The 12,794-nt window shown below is 41.9% G+C and overlaps 1 protein-coding gene across 2 annotated transcripts in view; it reads right to left on the minus strand.

Moving 5' to 3' along the window:
- KIZ (kizuna centrosomal protein) overlaps positions 1–12,794 on the minus strand; it is a 112,713-nt gene that overhangs the window by 32,870 nt on the left and 67,049 nt on the right. Inside the window, exons 7-8 of one of the 2 annotated variants that reach the window (XM_079899099.1) lie at positions 11,776–11,889; positions 4,377–4,527 (exon numbers count right to left, since the gene is read on the minus strand). In XM_079899099.1, the coding sequence (XP_079755225.1) occupies positions 4,377–4,527; positions 11,776–11,889 (265 nt within the window). The remainder of the gene's footprint in view (positions 1–4,376; positions 4,528–11,775; positions 11,890–12,794) is intronic. The other variant, XM_079899098.1, reaches the window with a different exon arrangement.

Consider the following 12,794-nt stretch of genomic DNA (forward strand, 5'->3'; position numbering starts at 1 on the left):
AAAATATTACTAACCTAATAGAAAAATGAGCAAAGAACGTGAACTGGCAAATTACCAATATAAAAGAAGAAATACAGATGGCTAACAAATAGGTGGGAGAAAAGTGTGACCGCAATTTGACCTCCTTGGCACTTCTCAATTTGGTGCTCAAAAAAAAAAAATTGATAGTATCCAGTTTCATAAAGAGCTCAGAGAAATGATATTTTCATCCGTTCCTGGTAAGTGATGACCCTTCCAGGGTGAGATCTGACAGTGCAGAGCAGAAGCCTGAGAGACGCACATACCCTTTGACCCAACAGATCTACATTTAGGAAATCATTCTCAGGAAACCGCATGGGAATCTGTAAAAACTGAACTGCTCAGATATTCTTTGAAACCTTTTTACTAGAGGAAAAATTAAAAACAACTTAAAATGTTTAACACCAGGAGCTTGGTTAAAGAGACAGTGGAAGAGCCACACAGGGGTCTCTGTGCAGCCGTTAGAAAGGATGTAGAACACGTGACGGCATGAAAGGAAGTTCACCTGTGACAAGTGGGGAACATGGAGCCCGTGCACACAAACAGTATAACCCACGTTTGTCAATATGTTAAATATTAAAGACCATACATCGCAGTGTCAACAGGGTTCTATGTGGACAGTTGGATAACAGGTAATTTTCTTCTTTTTGTTTACCTTAATATTCCAAGTTCGTTTTTTTCCCTGTTACTTTTTTAAAGAAAACATATGCTAGCTCTAGAAGAATACGGTTTCTGCAACGGGTGCTACAAAGAGAAAATGAACATGAAAGCACTTAATAAAATAAAATTACCTTCCATATGTAAACCAGTGCTGTTAATGCAGACACAGAAGAACAAGAGAATGAAACACCACAGATGTTGACAGCATGGATGTTTCCCCTCATACACAGATTAACTGACCCTTCCTCAAGAACCTTCCTCCTGCACACCGGAAGTAATTTTTCAGTGTTTAAAGAGAAACGCGAGTATCATTACTTAAGTTTTATCTGAGTTATAGGAGAGGAAGGGGATTTAATCGATGTAGCACCGAAAAGAAAGGGGAAGTATTCATATGAGCCAGTGAACGAGTATTCAAGAGAGAAGAACAGAACACCAGTCCCTCATTTCAGGAGAGGGGCAGGGGTTTCTGTGGCCGTTCCCACCTGCTCTGCAAGTGACTCCGGCAGGCTGGGCTGCTTTGCCTGCAGAGGTCCCCCTGGGTGGAAGCAGGCTTCACTTGGGAGAAAAGCAGTATTAAGGTACTTTGTATTTTAATGAAGCACCCAACTCATTTTTTTTTTCACATAATTACAAATTTTCCTGATTTAAAAGCATGCAGCTCAATTATGTAATTGCCTAATAGGTTATGCGGGTGCTGTGGATCTTATCTGGTCTCAGGGGGACATGATCCAAATTTCAGCAGCTTTAATGATGTATTTACTCAGGAGACGGGTTGACTCCAGCTGACAGCAAGGGACCCACAGGTAAACATCATTTACATGTGGCTGTTTAATTAGCCATTTACCCAAGAGATCAAAGTAAGTATTTCTGAGCTTCATTAGACTCTTAACCAAGTGATTTCTAGTAGTGCTTCCTTAAATTTTGAAAATCTCCTACTTTTAAGATTTTATCTACAGAGAAACATTGAACCCATACTATTTACTAAATGTATATATTGTTTGGATACAGGAAAACAACTCAAAGACACTTGACTATGCTAATCATCAAACGATTTGTGAATCTAACAGTCCTAGAGCCCAGAAAAGCATTTTGGTCTCACGTCTGTAAGGCCTGCCCCTGCCCACATCATCCTGGGAACGTTAGTCTTTAGGGCCGCGCCTTTTTTCAGTCGCAAGCTATTTGAGAAACTGACTGCTTGCTTCTATTGTTAAGGAAGGATTTTTTTTTTTTGGCCGTGCCACAGCATGTGGGATCTTAGTTCCCCAACCAGGGATTGAACCTGTGCCCCCTGCAGTTGGAAGCATAGAGTCTTAACCACTGGACTGCCAGGGAAGTCCCTTAAGGATGGATTTTGTCATTCATTTATTAGTAATTTTTATGGCTGTCACTAAGATGATTTAAAAAGGAACAAGAAACCTACTAGGGGAGGAAGAATATCATTTGACTCATAAACTGTTAATTGGGAAGACCCCTTCCCATTAATGATGGAGCTATTATTTGAAAAATTATGAGTGAACTGGTCGTCTGGAACTTGGAATATGTTTTCGTGATATAAACAACACCTTTAGAAAAAAAAAAAGATGATGAGATGGCAAATGGCAGGAGGCCAATACTTATTTCACCCTTGACATGGCTGAGATTTGGGGTAGCTGCAGTGAACAAGAATGGAAAACGGTGTCGTTACAAAACAGTACTAAATACGATGGATAATAAAACCTGAAAACAAAATCCTTTTTAGGATCTACATTTATTAATAGGTATGGAACGGATCTAAAAAGCACAGGTTCTGTTCCTCCTAAAGAATACTGTTCTTTCTTTAAGAACATTCACACAAATGGTACCATACCTCAAACAAAACAAAACAAAACTAAGGGTTACTTACTGAGTCACACGCAACACAGTAAAATGAAAATGTGTGCAGGAAGGATGCACACAAGGTTACCTTTGAAAAGGGCAGGAACTGTAAGGGGTGCCCAGGGGCTGTATCTATACCTGCAATAATTTACTCCAGGAGGGAAGTGGGGAGGAAGGAGGTGAGGAGGGAGAGCAGAGAAAGGGCAGGGGGAGGGAAGGAAGAGGAGGGCGAGGGAGTCCGAAACAACATGGTGCAGGGGTAACACATGTGCAAGTGTGGGTCAATGGCGTCACTGTATCACTCCATGTACGTATGTTTGAAATGCTTAAAAAAAAAGTCCTTTTACTCTCTTTTAATTAAGGGGGCAGGAAAGGGGGGTTTGGGAAGGCTGGAGGGTGATGCAGAGGCTCTGGACTGCATGGCAGCACAGGCTGTGGCTTTGGGACAGAGGGGAAAGGTTTGCCTCCAGAGGGGGCACATGAGGAATCCTGAACATTGTGCATAATAAAAATAAAAACTGTAAAATGATCAAAAAGCCTGAGAAGACTACATTATGTATAAGGATAAAAAAACATACTTGGAGGGAATTCCCTGGCAGTCCAGTGGTTGGGACTCTGCACTCTCACTGCCGAGGGCCTGGGTACAATCCCTGGTTGGGGAACTAAAATCCCACAAGCCACGCAGCACGGCCAAGAAAAAAAAAAAAGAGAAAGAAAAAACATACTTGGAAACAAGACAAACAAGACATTAAGCTCAGGAGAAGAAAGGCCATGTGTATGGGGCGGCCGCTCTGGACCTGGTCTTCCACCCCCCACCCCGCACTCCCCGTGTTTCCCCAGGAAAGGGCTCCATCAGCTCGTGTCCAGCATCTCATGCTCTCCCTAGTGACAGGTCATCAGTCAGCCCCCAAATGTCCTGGCTGAGCCACGGCAGGGTTCGTCCTTGGCCGTCCCCCTCCCATCCACGCAGGCTAAATTCCCTGAGGCCCTGCAGACCCTCCTGCAGCCTGGCTCAAGGGGCTCCGTGGCTTTCCAAACTCTGCTGAACCCGTGAACACTGGCTCCCGAGCTGGGCCAGACCCTGCACGGTGGGTGGTGATCCCTAGAGCTTCTCATCCCCGTCCCCAGATGCAGTCCACTCCCCAGCCACAGAGAACAGCTCCGTTTCCTGGAAAAGTGTGGGCTTTCTTGGTCTGTTCTTGGGCTCCTAACAGCCCTTGCCCATCGCCCCGCCCTCTGAGCCTGTCAAAATCCTGCCTGTCTTTTAAGGGTCACCTCGCACACCCCTCAGCTCCCTCCTTGTTTCTCCAGATGGCCTGGCTCCCTTTCCTGAGGATCTATACCCTCTGCCGTGTTCTTACTGCAGGCATCCCATTATGCCATTCCCCTGAAGGAGGGACCACGTGGGATTTCTCTCTTTCCCTCCAGTGGATCTGGGCTGCTGCCTAATCCACAGAAGTGGATTAATACACATTTGCGGAGTTGACATAAATGACCATACAGTATTTTTAAAGGATGGAGCGGAGAAAGAAAACCAGAATTCTACAAGATGCTCCTAAATTCCCTGGGCAAATGTTGTGGTAGCTATGTTTAACTAGGTTACCTCCAGGACCTGGGTTAACTTTATGTAAGGACTTGAGATGCCTACATATAACACTATGCAAAAGGCCTGAGATCAGACAGTTCAACCAACCAACCAACCAACCAACCAACCAACCACAAAACCTCATTTACAACTTATCATTTTTTTCAAATATGTTAATCATTGTTAAGAACGTAACTATTTCCTCAAATGACTAACTTGTACATGTTGAAACTTATTTAAAAAAATAAAAATTACTAACCCTTGTCCTCTGGTCCACATTTTTGACTGGGAAAACTTCAGACAGCTTCGTGACCACCTCTTCTTGGACAGAATTATCATGTCTTTTCAAGGTGGTAACACACTGACCCGATGGTGTCCTCCACAAACCTGAGGCTGGTGCTTGTTCAAACCTATGAAACAGAAACAGGAGACCCATTAGACGTGTGCCGCGCTGGGTGACTTACGAACCTCCCACATTGTTAAAGGCCCCCATAATCAAGCTAGTATTAGACAGTTTATCCAGAAAAGTCTGGAACCTAATATATTCTGGGCTAAGGGAATTTCCAGAGTCCAGTACTTAGATGCAGTACTAAAAGGAACCAGGCCCACTTAGAAAAATGCGTTATATTCCAGGTCTGGGGCAGGAAATGCACCAGATGAGCCCGGAGCACCTTGTCGTTCCAGGAAGTAAGGAAGTTCTCAGACTTCTGAGCTGTGTGCAAAGGCCTTGAGGGTTCTCTTGAAGGGGCTTCCACTGGCCAAGGACAGGACAGTTTGAGAACCAAAAGGATAATGACTACCGCAGACTGATACACAGCAAATATATAAAAATACATGAGTTCGTTTGAAAAATAAATAAGTAAATAAAATTTTAAAAATAATAAAAACCTTTGGATTCACAGGCCACAACACAGATGAATCTACAGATATTCTGCTAAATGATATAAGCCAGTCACAGAAAGGCAGATACAGTACGATCCCACTTACATAAGATGCTGAGGGTAGTCAAATTCACAGAGACAGAGAGTAGTGTGGTGACTGCCAAGGGCTGGGGGAGGGAGGAATAGGGGCTAGTTTAGCGGGCACAGAGCTCCAGTTTTGTGAGATGACGAAGTTCTAGAGATCTGCTGCACACCAATGTGAATGTACTTAACACTACTGAACTGTACACTTAAAATGGTTAAGATGGTAAACTTTATGTTTATGTGTGTTTTTACCACAAAAATATAAACAAACCAATCTTTGGATGCTGCTAGGGCAACAACTCATTATTCTGGAAACTGGTTAAGTAAAGGGATAGAATCAAGCATTTACCCTGCCTCTGTGGTTGAAAAAAAAATTTCAGAGTTACCAAGTAGTTGATGGGAAAAGTTTTTCCAACTAATAAATGCAGAAGAAAGAACTGAGTTAGAAAAGTCGCCATTTTCTAAGTCCAAGTGAATGAAATGCACCTAGGAAAGGATCCTAACTTTGAGAAAATTGCGTAGTGGAAGCTTTATATCAGAGGCATCCGTCTGCCAACGCTCGAGCCCACGGCCCAGCCTCGGCAGCACAAACGGTGGGACAAGTAGACACCTGCTGCCTTAGGAGGTGGAGTAAGAAGGACCAGCACTGCCTTGGATGTCATTCTGCCAGAATAACCCGCCTGGAATGTAATCCTGGACTCGGGTCCAACCACCAGTTTACAGGGAAATCATTTGGATCCTGATTCAAACACAGCAAATACAGACAGAGTTTTTTAGAGAAAGCCAAAGCAAACTGACAAGGACTAGGTAATAAAGAATCTTCTTAAATGGTAATGTATTTAATCCTTGTACGTTAGAGATATAAGTATTTGTGAGAGAAAAATGCTGTCTGTTTTAAACTACTCAAGAAAAAAGTGTGGGTGAGGGAAGGAGATAAAATAAGACTGACAAAATGTTGACAACTGTGGATCTGGGTGAGGGTACATGGGATTTCATTATACTCATATCTGCTTTTGTGGATGTTTAAAAATTTCAACATATAAGCTAAAAAACAGTGTACTAATATCTGCAACTTACTTGGAAATGCAGACAAATAACAGATTGGAACTGATGGATGGATGGATGGATGGGAAATGGAGAGAGACAGATTTGGGAGTGTAATAAAATGTCAATGGTAGAATCTGGGTGGTGGGTATGTGGGTGTACAGTTCTTTTTACTTTTCTGTATGTTTGGAAATTTTCATAATAAAATGTGAAAAAAGTTAGTCTAGGTACAATCCAGAACCTTTTAAAATAAATCTTAATTGTTATAACCTTTGCCTGACCTAACCCTAGTTTTTCCCAAGACTTGAATAAAGTGGGATGATGCATCATTGGAATCCTGGAACTTATTTAAACACTTCCCCAAATGATTCCAAGGTTCCAGGCTGGTTTGGTAGAAAGCCCCTTCAGCAACTTGCCTCTCCTGGTGATGTCTAGATCCCAGTGACGTCATAAAGCCCCCAGTTCCTCTTTTCTGTTCTGTTCTATGTGAATGAAGCAACCTTTGAATCTGTACTTGGGTTTGCAATAGATTTATTTCCCTCCTAGGAAAATGCACTCACAGGCCATCGGCAAACCCTAGTCCAGTCAGCAGGTATATTTCTCATAATGAGTAAATCAATTGTGTTTTTAGCCTGAAAGAGTGTTTAGTTAGGATGAATTAAATTTGAAAACAAGTTTAATGAGGATGAGTTAAACTAGTTAAGTTAGTTGGGATGGAATGAATTATCAGAGACCAGTCTCTCTGGTGACCGATACACATGATTTCTGCAGAAGCAAAGCCAAGGCAAGACTTGGGTTACTAACACCTCTGCCAACTGTAACCATCCTTTGGGTCCTGGAGTGAAAGAAGTAGCTACGGTTTCCTATAATTATTATACCTGCTTCACAAAAGGATGAAACCTTTGGGGTCAAACCTATGGGGTCAAAAAGCAAATAAGCTTCTGGAGGAGGTCGAGCACTAGAACCTGTGACTTCCGAACAGCTAAACCAACACCTGGCAACAAGGAGGGCTTGGGCCATGGCTGGCCTTGTGTGGAGTCCCGTCCCTGGTTCTACACAAACATACAGAATCAGAACATCTACATAGTGGTACAAAGGACTTAAAGAAGTTTTTTCCTCTTTTGTCCACTTCACTTCAGAAACTTTACAGTATCAATGTCACACGGAAAAAAAAAAGTGTGATGTCAGCTAAATTATATACTCCTCTAATTAAAAATAAGTAAAGCAATAGACTCTAAATAGTCTATAATTAATTTCATATACTTGGAATGGTTTCCAATGAGAAAACTGCAATTTAAGCAAATGTACCAGCATTTCCTAACTACAAATGATTTACAACAGATTGGTAATTTGACAAAAGTTTTAAATGCAGACAAAGTAATAAGTACCTTGAATTTTATTCTGAGCAGAAGCAGAATAAAATAAAGAGATTTCTACATACTATACTCCAAACACTATAAAGCTGACTCAATTGTTCAGCATTAGCTTGAGAGTACAATTGGGTGACTCCATCTGAAAGTAGCCACTGACAGAGACAATTAATTGCACCTGGACAAACATAAACTCATGGGTGGTCTCATTACGGTTTTCATATAAGATAAAATGATTAAGTAATCACTTTTGTGTTAAAATATATTTTCCAGGAGGCAATATGAACAAAGTTTTAAAATCAACTGCCCCAAGTGACATGAATCATATTTTAAAAACTCATAATTGTCTAAAATAATAACTTGGTCCTCCACCTAATAATAGTAAACCTTTCGTATGAAGGACTTTCAACATTTAATCTTTGATATAACAAAAATTAATAATAATGATGATAGGAATGGTTTTGTTCTTTTTTAAGATGCTTCATCTTGTGATAGAGAATTCAGAAATCTTCACACTATCTTTCAGAGTATGCTATGGGGCAGGTGTCCCATTTTCCAGATGGGATTAAAGCAAAGAGACAGACGTCATCTGCCGAGGTTTGGTCAGGGGCTCAAGCAGGGCCACGACCACACCAAACATGGCTCTATTCACAGGCCTGCAGGAGTCCATAAGCTGTCAGAGCCTTCCCATCCTGCCCGGCTTAGAATTCTGTGACATCAATGTCATTAACAATTAAGGAACAAAAGTATCATTCTCTCCAAGTCTGTGTTTCTGGAATGACCAAGCTGACTGTTTCAGTCCAAGGGATATCACAAGGCAGAAGGGAATACTTCACTTTGGGGAATACCTAGCAACAGCTCCTGGGTGCTAAGGGGCACAGGAGGTGGGAGCACACAGAGGGCAGGGGGAGCGTGACGCCGGGATTAAAGTCTGTGAGACTATCGTAAATAGTGCCGCAATGAACACTGGGGTGCATGTGTCTTTTTGAATTATGGTTTTCCCTGGGTATATGCCCAGGAGTGGGATTGCTGGGTCATACGGTACTTCTATTTTTAGTTTTTTAAGGAACCTCTATACTGTTCTCCATAGTGGCTGTATCAATTTACATTCCCACCAACAGTACAAGAGGGTTCCCTTTTCTCCACACCCTCTCCAGCATTTATTATTTGTAGATTTTTTGATGATGGTTATTCTGACCAGTGTGAGGTGATACCTCATTGTAGTTTTGATTTGCATTTCTCTAATAATTAATAAAGATGTTGAGCATCTTTTCATATGCCTCTTGGCCATCTGTATGTCTTCTTTGGAGAAACGTCTGTTTAAGTCTTCTGCCCATTTTCTGACTGGGTTGTTTGTTTTTTTGATACTGAGCTGCATGAGCTGTTTGTATATTTTGGAGATTAATCCTTTGTCTGTTGATTCATTTGCAAATATCTCCTCCCACCATTCTGAGGGTTGTCTTTCGTCTTGTTTATGGTTTCCTTTGCTGTGCAAAAGGTTTGAAGTTTCATTAGGTCCCATTTGTTTATTTTTGTTTTTATTTCCATTAGTCTAGAAGGTGGGTCAAAAAAGATCTTGCTGTGATTTACGTCAAAGAGTGTTCTCCCTATGTTTTCCTCTAAGAATTTTACAGTGCCCCATCTTACATTTAACCCATTTTGATGGATAAAGAAGATGTGGTACATATATACAATGGAATATTACTCAGCCATAAAAAGGAATGAAATGGGGTCATTTGTAGAGATGTGGATGGACCTAGAGACTGTCATACAGAGTACAGTAAGTCAGAAGGAGAAAAACAAATATTGCATATTAACGCATATATGTGGAATCTAGAAAAATGGTACAGATGAACCAGTATGCAAGGCAGAAACAGAAAGAGATGTAGGGAACAAACGTATGGACACCAAGGGGGTAAGGGGAGGTGGGATGAACTGGGAGGTTGGGATTAACATATATACACTAATGTGTAAGGAATGGATAGCTAATGAGGGCCTGCTGTATGGCACAGGGAATGTTACTTCACTTTGCTGTGCAGTAGAAACTACTACAACATTGTAAAACAACTACACCCCAATTAAAAATAATAAAATAAAATATAAGGAGCATTAAAAAAATAAAGAAATAAAGCCTGTGAGAAAGGACTGGCAGCTAAGACCTGACTGCTTGTCTCTCAAAGGTCAGGTAGACACCTGGGCCTTTTTCCGAGGCTAGAGAGGGAACCAGTGACAATCAGTGTGCACTGTGAACAGCATCCTCATTCACGACACGGGGTAATTCTAATTGTAACAGAACACAACAGTGACATTATAATGGAACCATTCCTGACTTCTTTATCTGGCTTTAAAAAATGATTGTGGCAAAGAAACAGTTCCGAAGGCTCCAGATATTAATTTTAAAATTTGTGTTGGTCATAAAGAAGGATCATTTCTTCTGGAAGGCTGATTTATACATAACTGTAGATCAACAGTCATGTAAAAATGCAACTTCTCATAATGGAAACCAATGCTCTATTTATGCATGTTGAGAAACTAAAACAAACATTGGTGTAGTTGATGGAGATATCATATCTTATCACCCACAGTTACAGTTTGGCAGCCCAGGTTAAGAGAGTCACACGATGAATCATTTAGTCTAACAACTCAGTTTGCAAAGAGAATTATAAATGCATAATATGCTTTTTATGCGACATACCACAACTGTGGTTTATGCCAAGTAGTATATCAACAGACACACAAGGCAGTGAGAAAGAAGCCGGGGTCCAGCTGAAGAGCCTTACAGTACACAATCACCAAATGACCACAGACTCCTCCCCAGCCAGCTTCTTCCACACCCCTGTAAAGGGTATTTTAAAGACTGCCTTTTGTCACTTCACATGATAAAAAACATGGAAGAGGATTTTCGTGCACTGCCCTTTACTGCTGTTAAGTTGAAAAGCTACTGATCCAGGAAGGTCATGTCTAGCATTCTCTGTAGTCTGGAGATCACAGCATGATGCAGAAGGGAATGTAAACACATTCAGGACTTGTGAACCTCACCTTGTGGTCTGTGGAATGGAGCCCTGAGATTAGCCAAGTTTTCTTGTAACAAGGTCCTTTTAGAGGCCATTACCCTGACTTCTCCTCATGCCCTGATGGGACCCAATACACACTGGATTTATGCTGAATTCTACTCTGAAAATCATGTTATCCTTCCTGTTTATATCATTACATAAAAGTGCCTGTGTGGCATGTGGAAGGGAGAGAAGACAAGGCCGGATGTTAGACAACCAGACCCGAAGCCCCTCTGGCTCTCCTGGCCAGTCAAGGCCCTTTCAGATGGCTGACCACACCTGAGCTGTCATTTGTTCTCTGCTGCAAAATGGTGGGGACCTACTTCATAAAGAGGAAACGTAGTCAGTCCCCCGAATAAAAATCGGGGTTAGGACACTGGTAACATTCACGTACCATGAATCAAGCACCTACCAGGGGCCAGCACTGGACAAACTATTACACATACTACACAACTGTAATTTTGCGAATTCAATTAAGAAGCCCAGATGCCACGAAGCTTCTGAGGCCATGCACGAGAAGACACCTAGAGTGCCGAGAAGGTGGGTGGAAGGATCGATTTCTATCTGATTTAGGAAGGACGTACAAGAATCATGGTTCGTATGCACCAACCACCCTGCAAATGATTAACCCCCGCTCTCTCACCCCAGCTTTCTAGCCATTTAAGGCACATCCTCCGAGCGCTGCTCTCGAACTTGAGGAAGCAGAGTTTAACACTCATTCAAACCCTGCATGGCTGGGCCCCACCTCCAGACTCCTGATTCAGTGGATCTGGGGTGGGACCCGAGAACGTGCATTTCTAACAAGCTCCCAGGGCTTGTCGATGCTGTTGGTGCAGGAACGTACTTAGGGGTCTGTATCACTAGCATGACCTTGGAAATTTAGGAACCTATCTGGGGTTTGGACCTGCTAAGGACATCCCTCTAGATGGTGGCTTTGCTGGATAACCTGGGCGTTCACCAAGGTACGCTAACATGTCAGACAAAGCCTACCCATCTTCCCTCCCCCCAAGTAAGCCTAAAAATGTTGCTATGGGCAGGGGTTGAGTAGATATATCCAATTAACAATGAAAAACAGATACATTCACAAAGAAGGAGATGGTGAAGCCACAGTTAAATTGATGCTGCAAGTGCCCAGCACAGTGCTGATCATGTGGACCAGCGTTTCGAGACCCTTATCTGGGAACAAAGGCCGACCCACCACAGCAGCAACTTGACGACAGTCATACCTGACTTGCTTTTCGTTGCTGCCACCCCCAGGGGAGAGTCTGGGGATCTGGTGAAGGACAGCTGCTTCACAGGCGTCAAGGTCTTTTCTCAGAATGTCACTGCGATTACACAGCCTATAAAATAAAACAGGTACTGCAGGAGATGTTTATTTAAGCACAGACGGCCAGCTTCTAGAATCTATGGTGGTTCCTCATGGTTTATTGAAATATATCTGTAATACAATCTAGACATAAAAACGCAGCAACCAGACTGTCTCTCGACAAAGATGTAAAATGGGGTGGTTTGAAAAACTTGTTTGTGTGTATGTGGCAGTTTTAAATCCATCAGAGGAAGTAGCTTTTAACCCTTTGAAGACTTTAATGATGTTCAAATCCACAGCTGTGCAATCTCATTCCACATGCCACCTGACTGATAGGAATGCCAGATAATCTTAACAGCAGAAAAGGCTAATTTTACATTGTCAATCATAACAAAGTTAGAGCTCCTCAACTCACATGAAATTTACTTAAATTGTCACTGCTAAGAAACTGAAAACTGCTGGCTGAAGTACAGGTTACATCCTCTATTTCTGAATGTAGAAAAATGACTATTATTTCTCCATTCAGACCCCACTGCAACATTTTCTTTATTCTTAGTAAGAACAGGAAGGAGTGGAAAGAGGGATTTAGCCCTCATCATCTATTTGCAGTCCACGGGGGGACTGGTGGAGTGTTAACAATTTGGCCACTGTTTTAGGTTAGGTCTGTCATAGGGCCACAACAGCCTCCAAAGAGATTGGGTAGTAACTTCCTTTAAAAAAAAATGTCTGTTTGCATGATTCTAAAAAGCTATGGGAGAAGATATCAAAGACAAAACAGTATTTCTCCTTTAAAGGAACTGATCACATGTGTAGTTGGGAAGATTCAATACATACCCCAAAAGGAAAATGAAGCAACTTATAAACCAATGTTCATTAGCAAAGTACTACTAATTTGTAATTAGTGCAAAGGTTGGTTAAGTTACTAGATCTATGCAATGG

This window comes from Stenella coeruleoalba, assembly GCF_951394435.1.
Source record: "Stenella coeruleoalba genome assembly, chromosome: 15".
NCBI classification, from domain to species: domain Eukaryota; kingdom Metazoa; phylum Chordata; class Mammalia; order Artiodactyla; family Delphinidae; genus Stenella; species Stenella coeruleoalba.